Below are 21,422 nucleotides of genomic sequence, written 5' to 3'. Positions count from 1 at the left end.
GTCCTTGTGTTGAGAAGTTTGGATAATTTTGTTTTAGGAAAAAATGGTTTTGTTTAAGTGTTGTTTTGGCATCTGTACAGAAACTATAGAGCTCATATATACAGTAGATATACATGACAAGTGAGCATAACTTTTATATTCCATGTTTAAGTTTGTGAGTTTAACACGCTGTGATACCTCTAACATTCACAAGAGCGAATAACACATAAGCTGCACAGGAGACACTGTGTCTTTGTATACTGTATATATATAGAGCATGTTGGAGGCAGGGAGCAGAGCAGCTGTGCAGTATGCTATTTTCTGCATGAAAGGTGTAACTGGTGGGAGTTCACAGTGTAGTGTATACTCGTAAGCACTATTCACACAGGACCAGTATTACCTGAGGACCTCATGTGATTTAGAAATGACCCCCCTACGTCGGTGTTCTGTGTGCCACAAACACAAGGGTTAAGCAAAGTCTTAACATGAATTTACAGATATTATACCTCGTATATGATGCTGCATAACCTAAAAACACTTCACAGCACCATTAGTGGTGATGTACACAGCATTCCTGCTGATCCTTTAAAAGTCTCAAAAGGTTTTAAATTCTGAAAATAAGGGCTCAAATCCCTTAAATCATTTTTTCAAATCTTAAAAAATGCTAAGACATGCAAAGTAGGATTTTATCAATTTCTGATTCATATATTTATATAATTGGTAACATCTATTCTTTTGTTTGTTAGTTTTAATGATAAAAATTGAGCAGAATTGTCCTTACCTGTAAATAATTTATTTCTATTTAAGTTTTTTTTCATTGTCAGGTTTTGATATGTAACATCCTAAAATGTCTTAAATTTCCATGTGTTAAACTGTAGGAACCCTGTGAAATCTACAATAAGTGCTCCTTTCTCCATGGGAACCAAATTACAAAAAAATCAAAACAACCCCAGAGCTAACTTTGTGTTGAAAATCAATTTTTAGCCTTTCGATTTTGGCCCTACTTATCATACTACAAGGACATCTATTGTGTCCAAATGTCACCGGTATTATACTGCTGGTCTTATGTCTCACAGGAAATACCCGGGGAGTTTTGTTCCTTGATGGAATAGAGTTGGATTAAATAAAATAAAAATTAAAAAACTAAGTCACAGCACAACATGTTACATAGATATTTAAATGCTAAAATACATTGATTCCTTGTGGCGTTTTGAACTCGGGGTGACATCGAGTCAGGTGTGTGATTATGTGACAGAGTGACAGAGTGACCCTGTACTGCAGGCAACCATGACGTATTCACCCTTTGGCATCTGAGTAGAGTAGCACACACACACACACACACACACACACACACACACACACACACACACACAGAGCTGCTCTCTAACTCAATACACCTCCCACCCACACCCTGAATTGTCTCATATTTCCCCCCGGTGTTGTACAGCAAGAGAAACCCAAGAACGTGGTCCTAATGGACTGTGACATAACAGAGAAATAAGAGCATTCCTGCAGCTTCAGTTAGATTTTATAGCACAGTTCCAAACGATGTGCAAAAATCTTTGCTTTTTTGAATTATTTTGTTCAGAGCAAATGCATCACAGAGAAACCGAGCTCCATATTTACATGTTATGTTGTTCAGTAAACAAAAAGTTTAGTGTTGCCTCTTCTGTGTCTTTTCACATCTCTGCCAACTGACCGGCTGACATAACCAAGTAAGCTTGAACTTGACCTTGCATCCTCAGTTGTGTCATCATTGTTGACTCATCAGCAGCCAATGACAGCAGCTCTTGTGTGTCTTCGTGCCCCAGTAACCTGCAGGGGTTAATCATGCTCTCTTCCAGCACTGTCTCCTTTGTTTACACAAACACTCCTGAACTGTCACTTTTTAGTACTCTATATTTAGATCCAGATGAGATCATCATGATTTCAGAACGTCCCAGTGTGTTTAACACCAGTGATGTGCTCTGACGTGAAGATATTAAAGCTTTTTTTTTCACGTTTATTTCACATTGATCATGGTTTAAGTTTTTTTATCTGTGCAGACTGTAGTGGAATAGGATGCTTTGGTAGGAAATTAATTTTTTGCCAAGACTCCAGATCATGTCTCTCATGGAAAAACTTTTCCTCAGTCCATGCTCACAGCAGCATATTTCATATTCTCTGACACTGAATAATTCAATAATGCTTTGCTTTGCCTATTTTAATTTCTAATATGGCCACCACGCTCTTCTTCCCGATCCCATTATGGAAGCCTTGTCAGAAAATAGTCATATTGTACCCTTTATTTTCTAATACTAGTGATGGAAACATGCTTTCAAAATACATCATTCTGCTCATAGCTAAAGTGTAATTGGAGACTTCACACTGTTTATATTTCAGAATCAGATCTTCATTGATTGGTTGAGTTTCACATGTTCTTAACGACTGATTAATCGATCACTGTTCAATCATTATGATCCTTAATCCGGCATAATTCAGATTTTGTTCCCTTTGGACTGAACCAGGCTGGCTGCTTTTCCGTGTTGCCAGTCTTTATGCTTAACTAAGCAAAGGTCTCTTGACTGTAGATTCCTATTTGACAGAAAAAAGTATGAGAGTGGTTTTGGATATTTTATTTAATGTTTGTAAAGTAGGACAAACCAATGCCACACACCACAGCATTTATAGCCTAGGCTTATTTGCAGTGCTTGTCCTGAGATGAGCCTTTAAAATACATAAAACTCAATAAAAAATACACGAGACTCGGCAAAAAATACAAACTCGCCAGAGCAATACAAGACAGAAACTGTAATAAAATAAAGCACAATAAAAGAAGAAGCACCAGATCATTCTTGACTACACTGATCCCTCTTTGCAAAACATTTCAGTTTGAGTTTAAAATGATCCCGGTAAGGATCCAGTTCAAGTTCTGCATGTAAGGAATTCCACATTTCCATCTGCCTCTCAGCCAAAGAGTGAGTAAGCCTTTTTTCCCAAAACGTGTAACTATTTGTGGGAAGATTTGTATCTGGCAGCTTTCATCCCCTGAAAGATATATTGTGACCGTACGTGTCAGACATCACTGACTGCAGCCGTTTTCCCAGAAACAGGATTGAAGGTATACAAACAAGTGATTAAATTAAATGCCGGCCGTGTAGAAATGAGGTTTGCTGTGTAATGGGAGATGTGTTTGTGGTTTTAGGGAAATGAGATTTAACTGCAGTAATCTGCACACAACTAACAAGCAGATCAGATGTTTCATATTAAGTTGTGCAATAGATGTTTAATCATATACATTGTTTTTACCCTTGTTCTTTTTGACTTGTAACAGTATTTTTTAAATGGAGGCAGTGTGGGACTTTCATAAATGTGACAAGCTCTACTTCATTCTAAAAGAGTGTTAATGCTGGTAGTGTTATTTTAGGTTTCACCTGCCTGCCTGCATCACCAAAGTGGCAGATATGATTCATTGTACGCGTCTCTTCATTTGCTTTTAGGGCTTGCCATCCTGCTGATATTACATATCAGACATTATGACACAGCCGTGTCTGTAATGATGTAATGTTAGCTGACTACCCAGCATGTGTGTATTTAAATGGGAAGGTGTGTACATGCTTATCAGAACAGAAGCGCCTCTCTACTGGCTGACTGCGTCTCTGTCTGCATCACTTTGCTTTCAGCCCCAAGCGCCCTTATCACGGCGTTTTATTGCTATCTGCTGAAATGTTTATTCAAGCTGAGATAGCAGAGATGAATTAGACTTTGTTTTTGGATGATTTAATTTACAGTATGACGTTTCCGATTGCAGACCGCAACTGAATTTATGAGTAAGTTGTATAGGAGTTTAGTTGCATGTTTCCACACAGTTTTAAAATATGACACAGTGTTGCTGGATGTTACGCCACAAACCAAAAAATGTAGTAAGCAAGCTAATCATGTGTCAGTGGCTTTGGAAGTAATCTCGGTTGCTCCTTTTGATTGCATTTGTAGTTAGTTGGCCAAGTAGCTTAACAAATGCAAGTCAACCTCAAACAGCTAAACACACTGTTTAACACTTTTGCATTTGTGTTTTTGGTTTTGCGACTCAGAATTATGTCAGTGTTACTGGATCTGGCTGTTGAATGTAATTATTTGACAATTCATCCCTTTTTATCCAGATGGAGTTTGAAAGTTTGAATGGGGTACAGTGGGGGATGTTTGGGGTTTATTGTGATGTAATATAGAAATAAGCCAACTTAGTCCTTGGAGCTGATGGGGAAAGATAACAGAATATGCATTAGACTGTATGCACACCGCACACTGAATGACTAACCACTCAGTTAACCACCCACTGATAGTTATTATTGAGTTTTATACTTTAGTGAAAAGATCTTGTTGTAAATCCATCTTTTGGGGATTTTGGGAGAATTTGTCTTCAAGTCAGACAGACCTGAAGTTTTAGGGAAAAAGATCATGGTTTGAATTTAAAAAAACAAACATTTTTTCAAGAAAGCATTTTCAAATAGAATGAACCGGTTTTAATTATTTCCAATTATGTATGTGTTGTTTTGGGTTTTTTTCTAGCCAAAAGCAAAGAAAGGGGTGGCAGCTTGTCCTATAACCGAGTGTTAAATGAGCATATAATATCAGCTCATATTGATCACAGGCCCCCAAATCAAATCATGGTAGACTTTGTAATATTGGCAAATACTGCATCGTTGTCCAAAGTAACGATATAATATCGTATCATGATGACACCAGTGATGTACACCCCTATTAGCTAACAGTTTCAACTTAAAATGAACAGAGGCGAATTCTCAAAAGGACTGCATGGCTTTTGCAGCTTAACCTGCATAAATAAGACAAAAAGAAGCCGTGTAATTCTCAAGCATACACAAGAGGAAAATGCAACCCTAACTGCGTCGCCAAGCCAATCTCATTGTGGTGCTCCTGTTCTGTTTGCACATATTTAGATTAAATAATATGCATACATTTGGCACAAAATTGTCCCTTCTTATGCAAATCAGCCTCATTGCAAAAACAGTCCAGTCCACAATAATAGCGCTGAAAAGCCAACAACAGTTACAATGAAATTATTCCCGTCCTCAGAGAGTTGGTGGTAACTTGACGCATTTGTACCCAGACATCCTGCAGTGTTGAGGAATACCTCTGCACCTCAAAGGTCAGGATCTTGTGGTCCAAAAATTTCGGTTTCTTTCTATCTCGTCCATTATTGTGCTTACTTTGTTCTTGGCTCGAAGGCAACATTTATACTTTGCCACTTGGATAATTGTAATCAGGCACAAAAAAAGAGCAAAATACACTCAGCTGCAAAACTTTATGGGTGTGTTAGCACTGCAGTATTGTTAGCGAAGTGTCTTTATGAATCGGTCCTTGAGACGGGGCAGATGGTGGTTGCAAGTGATGCAAAATTCATGACGCCATCAGCAGCCGCAATCCATTCTTTGTGAATTTGTCAGTGTTTTCTTGCCCACCAACTAAATCCCTCTGTTTCTGTCCTCAGATGAACCATCTAGTCCCAGTACTGACCAGGACAGCACACACATTCCTGCCTCTGCTGTTATATCTACAACGCCCATCATCACCACCATCCCACCCAGCCCCACCTCTCCGTCCCCTCTCATTCGACGCCAGCTGTCACATGATCAAGGTATGTCCACATTAAAGCAGCAATTACCAAACTTGCCAGTACAGGTTATGAGCAGTTACAAATAATTATCTTAACCCTCTCTTAATAGATTCTCTCCGTCTCACAATTATTGAGTCAGATTCTACTAAAACAGAGCGATCCAAGTCGTACGATGAAGGCCTGGATAACTACCGGGAGGAAAGCAGAGGGTAAGTTATGTCTTTACAAGCAAACAGTACCCCATATATACATTTTAATGGGAAAAACTTTGTTCAAATCCCTTTAAAAATGACCTCTTCTCTTCCATTCAGGAGGTCCTTAATACCTGGTCTGAAAGGACTTCGGAAGGTGAGTTCTGTCCGCAATTTTTATTTTTATTTTTTATTATCAAGCATGAGTTTGTTCAGTGCCGACTGCGCTCACCTGCCACATGACGTGTTTATCTGCATTTCCTGCTTGAGGTTTTGTCAGCTCATTAGTTCACACCCAGGTGATAAAACTTCTCCCATTGAAGTGTGACTATATTATGGAAAATAGGGAGTGCTTTAAAGGAAACGGCAGGCATTCAAAGCCCTTTCTGTATTTATGTCAGCTTTTATTTTTCCCTGAAAATTCGACTGATGAACATAAGAATTGGCCAGTGTTAAACTGATGATCACTGAACTATACTAGATTTAAAAAACAAAACCAAAATAAAACATTATTATAATTTTTTTCTCCCCATATTTTCAGATTTTTCAAAGGAGACATAATATGCTCATTTTCATTCATTTTATTTTCATTTTCAGGCTCATACTAGTATTAGGGGGTTTCTGCCAGTGTTGCACCAACATGTTTGCACACTTTGTTTTTCACATACTGTCTGTGTTGGAATACCTGTATTCACCCTGTGTCTGAATCACAGTTTTAGCACCTGAAGCTTACCTCCCAAAAACACATGCCATTTATTGTCCGTCTCAGGGGTTGGACAGGTCATCAGAAGATTCGGGTTCTAGGAGGGGTTCTTCATCCGACGTCTTCTGCGACGCCACCAAGGAGGGTTTGCTACATTTCAAGCAGCTCAACACAGACAAGAGCAAGGTGTGTACTTTCTCTACATACAAAGACATCATATAACTCACACACTGACACAGAAAACGCATCGTCAAGCATTGCGTGACCTACTGAACAACTTGGTTTGTAGACAGAAGCTGCCCTTGTTTCCCAGGTACATCTTTGTCTGACTTCATCATGCTGTTCTGTGTGTTTCACCTGTTGGACCAGTTTGAACTCGCAGCAGCCTTTGACCTCTTTGTATGAGGTCCCACATTGCCCTCCAGGCAGTGATTATGTGTTACGATGCCAACAATAGGAACGTTTACCAAAAGCTTACGGTTTAATTCCCTCCATTTTGCTTCTTAAAACCTGTCTCCTTCTCATGACCTATTTCCGCAGCGCGTCGGAGGAGGTATGCGCCCGTGGAAACAGATGTACGCCGTGCTGAGAGGCCACTACCTCTGCCTGTATAAAGACAAAAAGGAAGGGCAGGCTCACGCAAACTGCCAAGCAGTCGACGAGCCCCTGCCTATCAGCATTAAAGCGTGTCTCATCGACATCTCGTACAGCGACACAAAGCGTAAGAACGTGCTGCGGCTGACCACATCGGACTGCGAGTACTTGTTCCAGGCTGAGGACCGAGAGGACATGCTGGCCTGGATTAGAGTCATACAGGAGAGCAGCAACCTGGATGAGGAGGTGAGAATCATGCATCCAAACTGTTGACGCAGTCATCACCTGTTATGCAAATAATAGACCATGCATCATATCATGCAAGAACAAATTTTACAAACAGATTAATTTTGAAGTGGCACCTACGAGTAAGTACATTTAATGTATTAGTGTTGGCGGGGGCAAAATAATTGCTATACCTTAAACAGAATTAATGTGATTAATAATATAACTTAAATATGCTGAAATCAACAGGAATAAATTTGTTTACTGAATTGTTTAGAGGTAACAATTTACTGAGTAGTTGAGCAGCATCTTCATTCTCCGGATTTTATGATTTTTCTGGCATTTACAGTTCAGTCGTTCTCAAAAGGACATCTGCCTCAGGGTCTCTGTGCAGGGCGCTGTCCAGGTGAACATCCTCTGTTATAACACACCTGACATTGTGACATCACCTACTGTATACATGACCTGTCACCCTACAATGACGGTCACATCCTCTTGGCCTCCTCTTATTTAAGTCATGGCCTGCTTTTATGTTAGACCATTTCCTCTTTGTGTTTGTGGCTATCACAGAATGGTCCTGGTACCACTAATGACGTTGCTAAATTTGTTATGTGATCGTCTGCTGATATCCAACAGTTAGACCTGAAACTCATGCATTTCTCATGAACAGAAATCAATAACAATCACAGTAAAATCAACTCATCTTGTTCCGAAAACGATCAAGTTAATTACTTCAGTACCAGTTAATGTAGCCTGTGCTTCCAAATCCTGCACAACCAACTGTATCATCGCTTGGCAAAAATTCAGTATGTTCACAATGAAGCTGGCAGCAACTGCACGCTACAAAGACTGAGTCTGTAGCGGGTAAAAAAAATCCCGCTCCACCCTGCCTACATGAAGTGTCGCACCCTTGCATATCTTTGTGGTTTGGGAGTGTTGGTTGAACAAAACAAAACATTTGAATAATTCAACTTGGCTTTTGTTGAATTTTGATCAGCATTTTCCTACTGTTTTCTGACATTTTCTAGACCCCAGCATTAATTAGCAGAATCATCAATAATTAAAATATCTAATAAAATATCTAATATCATTTCTAAACAATTCTTAGCATTTCTTATTGACATTTACAATAAAACCTATCACAAATGTAACATTGTTCTGCATATAATGATATATATTATATAATTCCTGCTCCATACTTTACTCTGTCTTAAAATAGGTGCGTCACCCCCATTATAAATTTAAGCCAGCCTTTCCCCTCTTTTTACGCCCTAACCACACTGCCCATACAATGACATTCCAGTAGACTGACCTGTGTCACCTGAGAGCAGCAGGTTATATAAAGATCTGTTATGGCCTCTCAGGGGTCGGGTGGGTGCAGGAGTGAGGGGAAACGTTGCACCTGATGCCTTAACCATCACCTATTATGTCCTCTGCTCTGCTCTTATTTCCTTCCTTCCTTTTTCTGTCTTTTTTTAGAACGCGGCCTTCACCAGCCATGACCTCATCAGCAGGAAGATCAAGGAGTACAACACCTTGATGAGGTAAGGGCGGAGGGGAGGGTGAAGGGGGGAGGGGAGGTCCTCACACTTCAGGTGATTTTGACACAGTGCTGGAAAACTTAGCTCTGATTGGAGAACTCATTTTGTGATTTATGTTACCAGTCCGACAGGCAGCAAGACAGAGCCGTCGCCCAAACCTTCACGCCAGTCGCTGAGCATCAGGCAGACGCTGCTGGGAGGGAAAGGAGAGACCAAAGCAACAAGTCCACTCACCCCCAAACCTGAGCAAGAGAGGAAGAACATGCACAAAGGTAGGGAAAAAAAAATCCCTATTTAATTTTTTTTTTTTTTTTTTGTGGAAGGGAAAAAATATTTTAAAATATTTAATTTAGTATCTTTTTTAATTCAATTTATTTTATGATATTGTCTTATTTTGTTATTATTATATTTTATCTTTGTTGTGTCTTCCCATCCACCCTATGACTTGTGTCCTTTTGGTTAAAAAATGAACCAGTCTGCTTTGATTGTTTATGAAGCATAACATATAAATTATTATACATTCTGTATTACACCTTCTGAGCCAATGTCTTTCCAAATCATTTCCTCAATTTTTGCACGTGAAATTTATGACGAATAAACCTCATTTACATTATATTATAACTCTCTTGTTTTATTGTTTTTTTTAAGAAATGTTGAATTTTTTTTTACTGTAGTTAAAATCAGAGAAACATTTGTTGATGGATTATCAGAGACGTTAAGTCGGGATACTGTTTCTATTTTTTCCATTCCATTTTTTTAATGGGAGCACAAAATTACATCTATTGGCTCAAAGCTGATCCAGTCTAGACTGACTGACTATAAATTTTAAATCATAAACTATCACCCAAAACCTATGGTCATTTAACCTAATTTACATGAAATTTTTAATTAAAAAAAAAAATATCTAAAATTCTGAATTATTTTCATTTGTTTTATTACTAGTTATTATTATTATTATCATCATCATCATTTCAACGATATCCTCAGGTGAGAATTGATGAATGCAAAAGAAAAGCATGTCATTGACCAAAAACAGCTATCATTCTTTTCCCCTTTCTTTCTTAAAAATTAAAAAAAAAAGTTAGATATGTCACGTTCATTGACGTATTTGTTGCTCTGTGCTAGCAGATGACACCAGCCCTCCCAAGGATAAAGGGACATGGAGGAAGGGCATCCCGGGGCTGATGAGGAAACCCTTCGAGAAGAAGCCGGCTCCTGGAGTCACGTTCGGAGTGAGGCTTGACGACTGTCCTCCTGCACAAACAAACAAGGTCTGCACAGATTTTATTTGTCAAGTTCATCTGTTTTAATTTGAACATAAATTTTTCCTCGTGGTATGAGCTAAATTTTTCTGTGCTGTAGTTTGTGCCTCTGATCGTGGAGGTCTGCTGTAAGCTGGTGGAGGAGAGGGGGTTGGAGTACACAGGCATCTACAGAGTCCCGGGAAACAACGCCGCCATCTCCAACATGCAGGAGGAGCTCAATAACAAGGGCATGAACGATATCGATATCCAGGATGATGTGAGTGGCACTTTATCGATCGATGCTGCTTTAATTAAACTCACCTTGGAGTCTCATGTTTCACTGTGCTGTCCTTAATGTGTTAGAGTGGATCCAAGTCTGAGATATTTTTAAAGGTACAGTTTTATCTAAATGTGTGCCACTTGCCAATAATTTGCATGCAGCAAAGGCCAAACAGCAGAATTTTATATTTCATAATTATTAGCGGTCAGATGTGAAGCACCCTGATAGTGGATGGGACACGTTTTTTTTTAGCCTTCAATCATGCTGCATGTTAAAAAAAAACATATTTTGCATACGTTTCATACCCTATTCTCCATTTTACAGAAATGGAGGGACCTCAATGTGATCAGCAGTTTACTCAAGTCGTTCTTTCGTAAACTTCCAGAGCCGTTGTTCACCAATGGTAAGTTGCTACTTTCAAAGGTTGTGTGTGCCTTCTAGTGGCCAACAGTGAAAACTACAACTTAGTTTATTATTTTTCTATATCCCTCTACAATTAAGCTTTTAAATTCTCTGTAAGTGTTTTTTATTGGTTTCATTGTTTTTATTTATTTCATTGATAGGAAAACCTAACTTTATTCTATTTATAGATCCACTGAACTCCTTGGCATATTTTTATTTTATTCTTGGCATATTTTTATTTTATTCTTAATTATCTTTTTATTTGCCTACAGGTTGCTAAAAGTGTACGCAGAAAGCTTCTCAAACAAATTTGCTCTTGAAGGGATTAAGAAAGTTGTTGGAATCTGAATCTGAGGGAAATGTTGACTGTATTTCACTGCCTGATTTTCATTTCTGCCTGCAGATAGGTACGCGGATTTTATAGACGCTAACAGAACAGAGGATCCAGTGGAGAGACTCAAAGTGCTTAAGAGGCTGGTGAGTCGCTTTCTGAAGCATTTGGGTTCATCTTTTTTCACACCATGGGCTTATGAAGTCCTTTTAAAATACTGTACAACCAAAATGTTTTTAAAAAAGGAAATTCAGTTTTGTATTGGTGTTGTCTCCACTGAATGTTTTCTATCTCCGTCAAGCTTCACGAGTTGCCAGATCATCATTACGAGACTCTGAAGTTCCTCTCAGCTCATCTCAAAACTGTGGCTGAAAACTCAGAGAAGAACAAGGTTTGCAAAATACTAGTTTCTTAATTAGACTTTAGTTTTGATCACAGAAATAAGAAATTTAAACTGTCTCTCGTTTTTGAAGATGGAACCAAGGAACCTGGCCATCGTGTTCGGTCCCACTCTGGTGCGCACCACCGAGGACAACATGACCCACATGGTGACACACATGCCGGACCAGTACAGGATAGTGGAGGCCCTCATTCAAAACGTGAGCATCAGACCTCCATCTGCTATTAAAGATATTAAACCAAAATTTTCAGATGCAAAAGTGAAAAACTTAATGTCCTCTTTCCTCTAGTACGACTGGTTTTTCACTGAAGATGGAAACGAAGATCCAGTGGTGGGTACAGGCATCACTGCCATTAAGATATTTTCTTTCTGCCTCTGTCCTTTCCTGTAGGGTTGACTTCAGTTCACAATACTTCATTTGTCTCCACAGGTGGAATTTTAGGCAAGTGATTTTGCAAATTCAGAAAGTACATATACAAATTCTTTAGACATAGGTCAAGAAAAAATAAAAATAGTAGATAATGCAAGAAAAGTTATAGTAGATGTGGGTTGTTGGTCTTTTTAATGCTCGTCAGCAATATCGAAACGTACAGTGAACTGACCCTCTCTTTAAGCTGATTTGTTATTGTTTATTTTTTGATTTGCACCTTATTGTTGTTATTTTGGACTGTTATATTTTCCCACCTTTTATTGCAGCTGCTGCATAACGATTTCCGTCAGGATAAATAGCGTTACGTTAAGTCACAGCTGAAGACCTGTTTTCTAAGTGTTTCTATGTGTTACTCATGTACTCTATTTTGAGTTTTGATACCGCTTATTGCTTTTCTTTGTGGCTTTTTTTTTCTTCGATTGTGATGTTTTGTTGTATTGTTTCTTTTTGTACAGAACTTTATAACCTAGGTTTCAAGAGGCGCTATATTAAAAAAAGGTTTACTTTCTCACTTGCTTATTTATCTTAACTCTTGGACTCCGGCTGTTCACAGTTCCCCTTTTGCAGAGGATTAGTAAAGCTGCTTTTTTTCTGTGTTTTAACTTTTAGAGTTCTAAATTTCTTTTTGAGATTCTCATTAATCTGCTCCTAACTCTGCAACATTTGCTCCTTTCAGACTGTGTCCCAAGAGGAGAGTGCGGTGGAGTCTCAGCCCGTCCCCAACATCGACCATCTGCTCACCAACATCGGCCGTACGGGCACGTCGCAGGGTGAAGTATCAGGTAACATGCTGCCTCTGGCTGACCAACTCTTTGGTGGGTTAACCTTTCTCTACCCTTACTCTGCTGAGCGCTGTGGTCAAAGAGGGACCGGTGTGAAATCTAGTGACTAATGTTGATGATAATGTTGCTTCTTCCCGAGGCCAAGCTTCCCCTTTTTGCTTCTTTGGCTGTTGCCACTAGATGAAAATGTCTATGGCTAACCATGAGTCAAAATGCCTGTGTGGGTTTTAGTGGGCAATTTATTTGCATCTAGTTTAAAGGATGCAATGAATTGTCTCGCTTGTTCATTTGCTTTAAGAGATGAATCCTTTCTCCTCGGTATTTATTCGTCCCTTTAAGGGTAAGTTTGGTATTTTTCAACCTGGACTCTATTTTTCTATATTTTTGTTTCAAAGTGACCAATGGAGACAACAATTATTTTGAACTGGTCTGCTGCAGCAAGCAGCCCCAAAACTGGCTTTAATGTGACCAGTATTAATTTGACTATTGTTTTTTCACCGACGAGCTCAGATTTTTATTTCAATTTTATTTCAATTGTCTGACAACATTATGGAAAGGATTCCTGATATACCTCTTTGTTAAAGAGTAGGATCATTTTTGTTTAACCAGAAGCAGCCCTGAAATCACCATCACCAAACCAACCAGACTCCGTTTAAATAAACTAATTTTAGCACGTATAGAGCTAGCATATTTTCACATCTAACTGGATGAATTATGGGTTTATTTAAACTAAACCAGAGTTCGGATGGCTTGTGTGACTTCCATGTTGTTTCTGTTGACTTTGAAATTAAAACTAAAAACTGCTAATAACTAATATATTTGTAGAATAATTTTAAGTATTTAATTACAGTTCTCATATTTTTTTTTCATTGACATTTTTCCCTAGCTTTTAAAAAATAATCATCTAAATCTAATTTCTTGCTGACTGTAGGACATTTCTAACCAAGTTGCTCATGGCCTTATTAACAATTTTCTCATTTTTCTAATCTTAAATACTTGTTAAAGGTGTCTGAAAGCAGCACAAGAAAAATGATGTTGCTCCAGGTTTTAAAGGGTTAAATTGAGTCTGTTGTGTTTGCCAGTGTGACTTTGAGGCAGTTTCTGGTTAAATAAAAAAGAGTCTAAAAAATAAACTGAGCCTGTCAGTGACAAAAACACTTTTAGTGGATGCAATTTGAAGCACAACTGCACACTGCAGTCTGTTTTCTCGCTTCATTGCTGGTGCTCATTACAGGACTGATTTCAAAAATTGTTGTTCCCATTAGTTACTTAGACACAAAAACACTGAAAACAGGGCTAATGTTGAAAAACACAGAACTCACCCTTGACATACTTAGATGTCCTTTTCTGTTTTTAATCCCCCCTCTGCCCTTTAATACCTCGTTTTAATGAAACCCCACACCCGGGCTGTGTTTCCTCTCTCCTTTTGTCCCGCCTACTGTTGCACTAATAAGGCATGTTCTTTCCCACGTCAGAAATAGATGTTTTTACAGTGAAAGGCGACCTCTGATTCCTCTGTCTCTAGTGAGGCTCTGTCGGGTGTCCTAAAGGCTTTCCCAGCATTCACACATACTGATCTTGACACAGGCCAAGTGGGAGGCGTCTATCACACCATGATGACACTGATGGACTCTATAATGTCCGTGATGGACAGCTGGAACTGTAGGAAGAAGGAGGATTGTTGCCCGCAGTGTAGCTGCCTAGTCTGCAGGAACCCGCAGTTGTTTTAAGAAATGCCAAAGAGAGAAAAACAAAGCGTTAAAGAAAGAAACCGTGACGAAAAAAAGGGGAAGCGAAGCGGCTACACGGTACTGTGCAGTGTCCGGGTTTTCTATCAGAGTATACCTAACACAGGCCGGTGCTACTGTCTGAAAGGCTCTCCGCTGTCTCTCCTCACTGTCTCGCAAGCTTGCCAACAGGAGAGATAGCATGGTATGGTTTCTACGTCACCAGTCAGTGTGCACTTGCATATTGTGCCATCATCTGTATTGTAAGGGGTGTATAGGGGGGCTCGGCTATGTCACACAAACAAACAAAAGCAAATTTTTTAGCTAGAGGTATGATCTGAGTAGATGTGATTACAGAGCAGGTGAGGACTGATTATAGGTTTTCCTCGCTGACACTCTCTCTCTCATGTAGTGTCCCCTCTTCTCATATAGCTAGCCCCTCTGTGACCCCCCTGTCACTTCTCTGTCATTATTTTGGTTTCTTCCATAGCCGTCTCTGTCATCACCGTCTCACTGCTGTCATGTTAACTCACGTCACCTCGCGCTGTTTTGTCAGTTCAGCTAAAAAGCATCGTCAGTCTGTCTGTGACTGCTGCAGTAATTTTTTGTTTTTAACCACAATGTGTCTGTAGCAAGTACTGGAAGCCGGCACCAAATGTCGGGACACATGTTATGCTGTTCATCAGATAGCTCTTGACCTTTGTCAATTTTAGACTTTTTTCTTTAGGCAAAGTTCTCATAAGGCTGCTTGAGTTTTTACCAGTGGTTCCCAAATTCAGAGTCACAAATGAATTGAAGAGGTTATGACAAAATAACAAGGAAATAAGTACTTTCATGTACATAACATTGTGTTTACTTCTAAACTCTTCTCTCATATTTGCCTTTTTTCTTAGAAAATACAGAGAATTTTACCTCTTCATGTCACCTGAAATATTTAAATATAAAAGTCTGAGAAAGAAAAGTTTATTAATTAGTCATTTAATCAGTTTGTCAAATACCATAAAAATTCTGAATTATTTAAAAATTAAACCTGAAGAGTTAGTGATTAGCAAGCTACCCTATGTCTTAACCAAAATAAACCTTTTAGAAACGTGTCGGGAGATTTTAAAAAATTCACCGTCACACTGTGTAAGAATTTGGAGATGGGCATGGTTTCCACAGAACAGCACTGTTGACAGTTTGGAAGTTGATATTTCTCTTTGATGAAAAAGTTGGGAATCACTGGTTTAGACCACATTTAACATTTGAGAACTTTGGTTTCTTTTACTACAAGAAAATACGTTATTTAGGGGAAACTTTTAAAGTAAGGCAAAGAAAAAAATGTTACTTGGGTGTCAGCAATAGCACTAAAAAAATAACAATACCCAGTTTTATCTATTTGATGTTTGGGGTGTTTTTTCATCAGTCGGGTTCACGTCTGCATTCCTGAATGGATGTTTCTCACCATCATCGTGTTGCATGACACATCATCTGCCTCGCTGTCAAGCTGCTGTTACATGTACTCGTTGTGTTTGTTGCTGAAGTTGCACTCAGTATCACTAAGAAACTGGAGGAAAGATTAGGATTACCTTTACCTGACGTAGACTTGGTCTTGGTTCAGGTGTGCTGGGGAAGAACGTCACATGCCATGTAGATGTGGACCTGAGTGTAACGTAGAGCTCATCTGTCCCTGTGGAGCATGGCCTGTTGCTCTTGTATGTGCTCACGTGTCTCGTCTGTTCTGTGTTTTCACTCCACCTGATTCTTCTCATCAACATTGTTCTTTTCTCCTTTTTTCTCCCCGATTCATTTCCCCATGTTGCACTTCATACAAGTGTTCGTCTGTGTTGTAAAATCATCTAATGTGTCGCTCTCTCTCTTTACCCACAGATTCACCGACTAGTGACTCAGCTAAATCAAAGGTGAGTGTGCCCCCAGTGTTAACCCCCTCAGGCCAGGTAATGTAGGATGACAGGAGGTATGTGATGAATAGAAAAGATCGCCTCCACCCCCAGTCCAGATCAACATCAAATAAATATGTGGAAACTTGCATTTAAAGACCCAAATCACAAAAAAATCCTCACTTATGTCACTTTTTTGGAATACTATACTATGACTATTTTATTTAGTTTTTTCAGCATGCTACACTGAGTTTTTCCCCATTTTTTTCAATGGCATTTTTCTCCTCTTTTTATATTCCTAAAATATGATTTTTATTGACATTTATTTTTTTTCAGCATATTATACTATGACTTTTTTCGACATTCTATACAATGACATAATTCTACATGTTATACCGTGACCTGTTTATCTGTTTTTTCACAGACTATACAATTGTCTTTTTTTACATTTGTATATACATACTATACTATATTTTTTTAACAACCATGTTATAACTTTTTCAGCATTTTTTCTACATACTATACTATGACTTTTTTTTCTTTTAACAAACTATACAGTTGCTTTTTTAACCTTTTTGACTGTTTTTTGACACACTGTACTATCCTTTTTAACAATCTATATTGTATCTACTCTGACTTTTTCAAAATACTGTAGTATGACTTTATAAACAGTTTTCTTTGTCAAATTAGAGTATGACTTTTTTGACTTTTTTTGACATGCTATACTCAGACATTTTTTGACATATTATGTTGTAATTTTTTAACATTTTTTTTTCTAACACACTATACTATGACATTTTTCAACATACTATTTATTTTTCAAATTTCAAATCTTTATTCAAATCCAAAGTATCAAGGTGGAAGTAGAAATGGATTTCAGAAATCTCAAAACATATACAGAAAAATTAAAACTATCTGCATTTATAGATAAAATGAGGGCTAAGGAGAAAATGTTTTTTGTAATTTGGGCGAACATACCCTTTAAGTTCGGGCCAGTCAGAACTGACCGTACATCCAGTGAATCAGAGCTTCTTTTTCTGCTTCATGACACATCAAACTTGTGATTGAGAAGCTCGGGACTCTGCAGTTGCTCGTTGTGAGCTTGAAAAGAATAAGAGAGATTTTGTCATTAGCAGAGGCAGGTCCCTTCCATCACTGCACTGCTGTAATGTGGCTGCTTTCTTCAGCTTTAAGCCAGTCATGCCAGAGCTCAGACTGCAGGGATGCTTCAGTTCATGCTGTGCTGCTGCTTCTCCTGCTTCTGCTTTACGGCTGGCATGAAAACAAAACTGTGCTCCCTGTTGTTGACGCTTTGTTAATGTTCCTCTCTCTGTCCACTTCTCTGGTTTGTGGCGCTTCACGGGAGCAGGTGGAGTACGGGTTTAAGTTAAGGGATGAAGGATTGCGCTCTCTTTGACATGCTCCCTCCTTGAGTTTCCCATCAGAAATAGTCATTTTGGTATTCTTCTCCTTGTCTCCTCCTCTCTGCAGGGTTCCTGGGGCTCAGGGAAGGACCAGTGCAGCCGAGAGCTCCTGGTCTCCTCCATCTTTGCTGCAGCCAGTCGCAAAAGAAAGAAGTCAAAGGAGAAGCCGCAGCCTAGCAGCTCAGACGATGATCTGGACGCTGTGTTCCCCAAGAAGGAGATCCCTGCCCAGAAGACCGAGGTGCAGAGAGAGACTCGCCCCAGCCCCAATGCCAAACCCAATGCAAAGCAGCCAGTGCGAGTAGAGGAGCGGAAAGAGAACGGGAGAGCTGTGGAGCTCACACCTAAAGCCAAGAGAGAGCATCGAAACTCCTTATTCCTGAAGGAGAAAACTCCACCCCGACACCCCTCACCTTCCCCCTCCCCGTCCCCAAATATCTCCGGCTACCAAACTGCCCCACAGGCAAAGTCCTCCTTGTCGGATCCTCCATCCCAGCTCGATGAAAACACCTCTGACCTCGGGACTATGAGCTCTGGAGCGTCTGTGCCAAGGTCAAGACCGAAAAAGTGGAGCGGAGCGTCCTCTGACGTCCCTGCAGGAGCATGTGTCGGTTTGGCAGCAGGTCCGGGGGCATCCGCCGGTGCGGAGGTGAGCTCCATCACTTCCGACTACTCCACAACTTCTTCCATCACGTTCTTGACCGGAGCGGAGTCCAGCGCGCTCAGTCCGGAGCTGCAGGGTGGGGAGGAGGCAGATGATGAGCGCAGTGAGCTAATTAGCGAGGGACGACCCATGGAGACGGACAGTGAAAGCGACTTCCCGGTTTTTGCCCCAGGTGGTGGCAACAGCCAGTCTACACCCTGCCCAGAGCAGAGTCTGGAAAAGACGGAACCAAGAGGCGGTGGAGCAGCTGAGGGCGGCACCACGCCGAAAATGGAAGCACGGCGTCTTTTCCCGTCACACCGCATGATTGAGTGCGACACCCTCTCTAGAAGGTGGTCTCTAAGACAGAAAACAGACAGTGAATCATCAGTGGAGGCTGTAGCTGGGAGTGGGGAGCGTAGCGAGGGGAGGGCAGAGTCTTCCACGCGGCTCTCTCGAGTCCTAGAGGTGATGAAAAAGGGGCGGTCCACGAGCAGCCTCAGCTCGTCCTCACGCAGCGAGTCCGAACGTCCCGAACCGGCCTGGCACCTTAAGATCACCGAGCGGCTCAAATTCAGATTACGCTCATCTGCTGATGACATGTTCACCCAGAAGAGCCGCGGTACAGACGCTCGTGGGAAGAAGAAGAACATCCGGCGGAGACACACCATGGGCGGGCAGAGGGACTTCGCAGAGCTGGCGGTCATTAACGATTGGAGGGAGCAGGGCGGCGTGGACCAGGCGGCCGAGCTGTCAGCTCTGGACCGCCTCAAGCCCAGATGTTCTTCTCAGGACTTTTCCATACGGGACTGGATCGCTAGAGAGCGGTGTAGAGGCTCCGATTCGAGCGGTGAGGTCGCACCCAAAGCCGTTCCCGAGGACGATCATGCGGAAGCTCAGGCTCCTCCCTCTGTGTCCCCGGTGGCACAGCCGTTAGCGGGGGAGCATGTCAACGGTAGCGGGCTGCAAAGTAAAAACAAAGCAAGTCTCGGGGCGGACGCTCACCCACACAAACTGTCTGGAGCACAAGTTGTCCGCTCACGATTCTACCAGTATCTGTGACAACGGCGAAACTTTCTGATGTGTTTGTGAGGATTCAAAAAAGACTGAATGAGTGCGCAGATGTACGAATGTGGGTATTTTAGCTAAGGTTACTGCACAATATTTTTTCTACAAAGTATACTTTATGTATCTACTGTACATACTGTGTATAGGCTTACGTGATTGTTACTGGAATAATGCTGAAGAGATGTTAATGTGTTAATTCCACTGACTTGTTGTCCAAACTGGGACAGACACGGACTAAACTTCCTCCTGCAAGATTGAACCCTGCAAATGCAAGAATGTGACTTTATGTTGTGTCGGTGGGACAGAAATGGACTCTGGATTGTTTTACAGCACTAATGATAAGCAACAGGGTTAACTTGACTATTACTGAACACAGGAGGAAGCTTTCTTTTTAAAGGAATCATGGTTCAGTTCTTCCTATTATAAGCGGTATGAAGAATGTATTACTCTCTTTGGACTAACACTAGTTGCTTGTGACAATATTGTCATTTTCAAAACAATATGTATGTTTTTATTTTGCCTGTACTTGAAGTATGTGGATGTAACCGAGGGCTGCTTTCTGAGCTGCGTGCTGTGGGAAGTTTTTTTTTTTTCACAGCACAAGTTACAACAGCCAGATATTAGCTTGGTGGACTGGAAGATTATTATAGTTCTATCAAATAAAGACTGAAAAAAACAGTAATGAAATGCTGATACTATAGTATGTAATGCTTGGTACAGTAGTTTATTTCCAAAACGTTGTCCAGTTATAGTCCAAAAAGTAAGTTTTTACACATTGTTTTTATCTCAAAAAGAAAAAGTGCCTCTTTTTTTCCTTTTTTTAAAACTGTTTTTACCATCAGTTGAAATATTTTTAGGAGAAAAAAATCTCACAGGCATTCCAGAGATTTGTTGTTGTTGTTGTTGTTGTTGTGGGGTCTTTCCTTTTTTTTAGTTAAACTCACGTCAACATCAGAGCATTCAAATATATCATTGTCTAGTTCACCTTAGTTTTACTTCATTTTTCCCACCTCTGTATTTTTTGATTGCAGTAAAATGCATGGGCGCTTAAAACCTGGGAGAAAAAAAGAGTAATCTTTTTAACTGCATGAGACAATGCTTTCTAAAGAGTGAACATCTCACCTGTGTTCATGTAAACATGGGTGCAATGCCCGCCCTCAACAAACACTGGAAATAAATAATCTTTATTAGATTCGCATGTGTTTTGTCTCATACATTTAGACAAACATTTGGAAAGAATAAGACATTTTATTCCTAATTAACGTCAAATTCTGTCATTTTATGCTTGTTTGTATTCGAGCCTTACTGGAAAGACCACACTGTGACATTGCTACAGAGTACCAGAGGAATATTGACTAGTACACCTTGTCATGCTGTGACTTTTTTTTAACAGTGACTTATGATGATGATGACTAATAGGATTAGTTTTTTCAACATACTACACTATGACAGTCTTTTCAAAATTTTCAACATATTACAACATGCCTTTTTTTAACATACTGTACTGTGATTTTTTTTTAATGTACTATAATGTGTATTTTTCGACAGTTTTTTGAAAATTCTATACTATGGCCTCCTTTAAAATCCTATACTATTTCTTTTTCAAGTTTTTTTTCAACATCCATCCAATCCACACAATCTTTTCCACTTACCCGGGGCCGGGTTGGCGGGAGGCGCCCTGGAGGCATCATGATCAGATGCCAGAAACACCTCAGCTGGATCTTTCGATGCCAAGGAGCAGCGGCTCTACTCCAAGCTCCTAGCTCCCCATCCTATCTCCAAGGACGAGCGATTTGGCGTAGACGCAGCGAGCTGTCCCTCCGGTGGGTTGACTGCATATGGCCACAACAATGAGGTAGGGCATTTTTGCCATTTTCATTCATACTCCAATGTCAAGTGCAATTCACTTGACATTCATGATCCATCGACATTTTCCGGCAAACTATAGTATTGCATCTTTGGTCATT

The 21,422-nt window shown here is 40.1% G+C and overlaps 1 protein-coding gene across 5 annotated transcripts in view; it reads left to right on the top strand.

Annotated features, from left to right (window-relative positions):
- The window catches only part of LOC121960452 (rho GTPase-activating protein 21-like), a 97,620-nt gene extending 77,462 nt beyond the window's left edge, over nucleotides 1-20,158 (top strand). For 2 of the 5 annotated variants that reach the window (XM_042510142.1, XM_042510144.1), the window contains 17 exons: nucleotides 5,465-5,611; nucleotides 5,700-5,799; nucleotides 5,902-5,938; nucleotides 6,551-6,670; nucleotides 7,025-7,324; nucleotides 8,783-8,847; nucleotides 8,968-9,116; nucleotides 9,970-10,115; nucleotides 10,207-10,365; nucleotides 10,693-10,771; nucleotides 11,174-11,247; nucleotides 11,403-11,492; nucleotides 11,575-11,700; nucleotides 11,791-11,832; nucleotides 12,608-12,713; nucleotides 16,310-16,341; nucleotides 17,812-20,158. In XM_042510142.1, the coding sequence (XP_042366076.1) occupies nucleotides 5,465-5,611; nucleotides 5,700-5,799; nucleotides 5,902-5,938; nucleotides 6,551-6,670; nucleotides 7,025-7,324; nucleotides 8,783-8,847; nucleotides 8,968-9,116; nucleotides 9,970-10,115; nucleotides 10,207-10,365; nucleotides 10,693-10,771; nucleotides 11,174-11,247; nucleotides 11,403-11,492; nucleotides 11,575-11,700; nucleotides 11,791-11,832; nucleotides 12,608-12,713; nucleotides 16,310-16,341; nucleotides 17,812-19,449 (3,410 nt within the window). In that variant the 3' untranslated portion in view covers nucleotides 19,450-20,158. The remainder of the gene's footprint in view (nucleotides 1-5,464; nucleotides 5,612-5,699; nucleotides 5,800-5,901; nucleotides 5,939-6,550; nucleotides 6,671-7,024; nucleotides 7,325-8,782; nucleotides 8,848-8,967; nucleotides 9,117-9,969; nucleotides 10,116-10,206; nucleotides 10,366-10,692; nucleotides 10,772-11,173; nucleotides 11,248-11,402; nucleotides 11,493-11,574; nucleotides 11,701-11,790; nucleotides 11,833-12,607; nucleotides 12,714-16,309; nucleotides 16,342-17,811) is intronic. The other 3 variants (XM_042510141.1, XM_042510140.1, XM_042510143.1) reach the window with 2 other exon arrangements.
- Nucleotides 20,159-21,422: the final 1,264 nt, after the last annotated feature.

The sequence above is a fragment of the Plectropomus leopardus genome, chromosome 21 (genome assembly GCF_008729295.1).
Source record: "Plectropomus leopardus isolate mb chromosome 21, YSFRI_Pleo_2.0, whole genome shotgun sequence".
Lineage (NCBI taxonomy): Eukaryota > Metazoa > Chordata > Actinopteri > Perciformes > Serranidae > Plectropomus > Plectropomus leopardus.
Note: the sequence above shows the minus strand (reverse complement) of the source record. Positions and strands in the feature narration are given on the sequence as shown.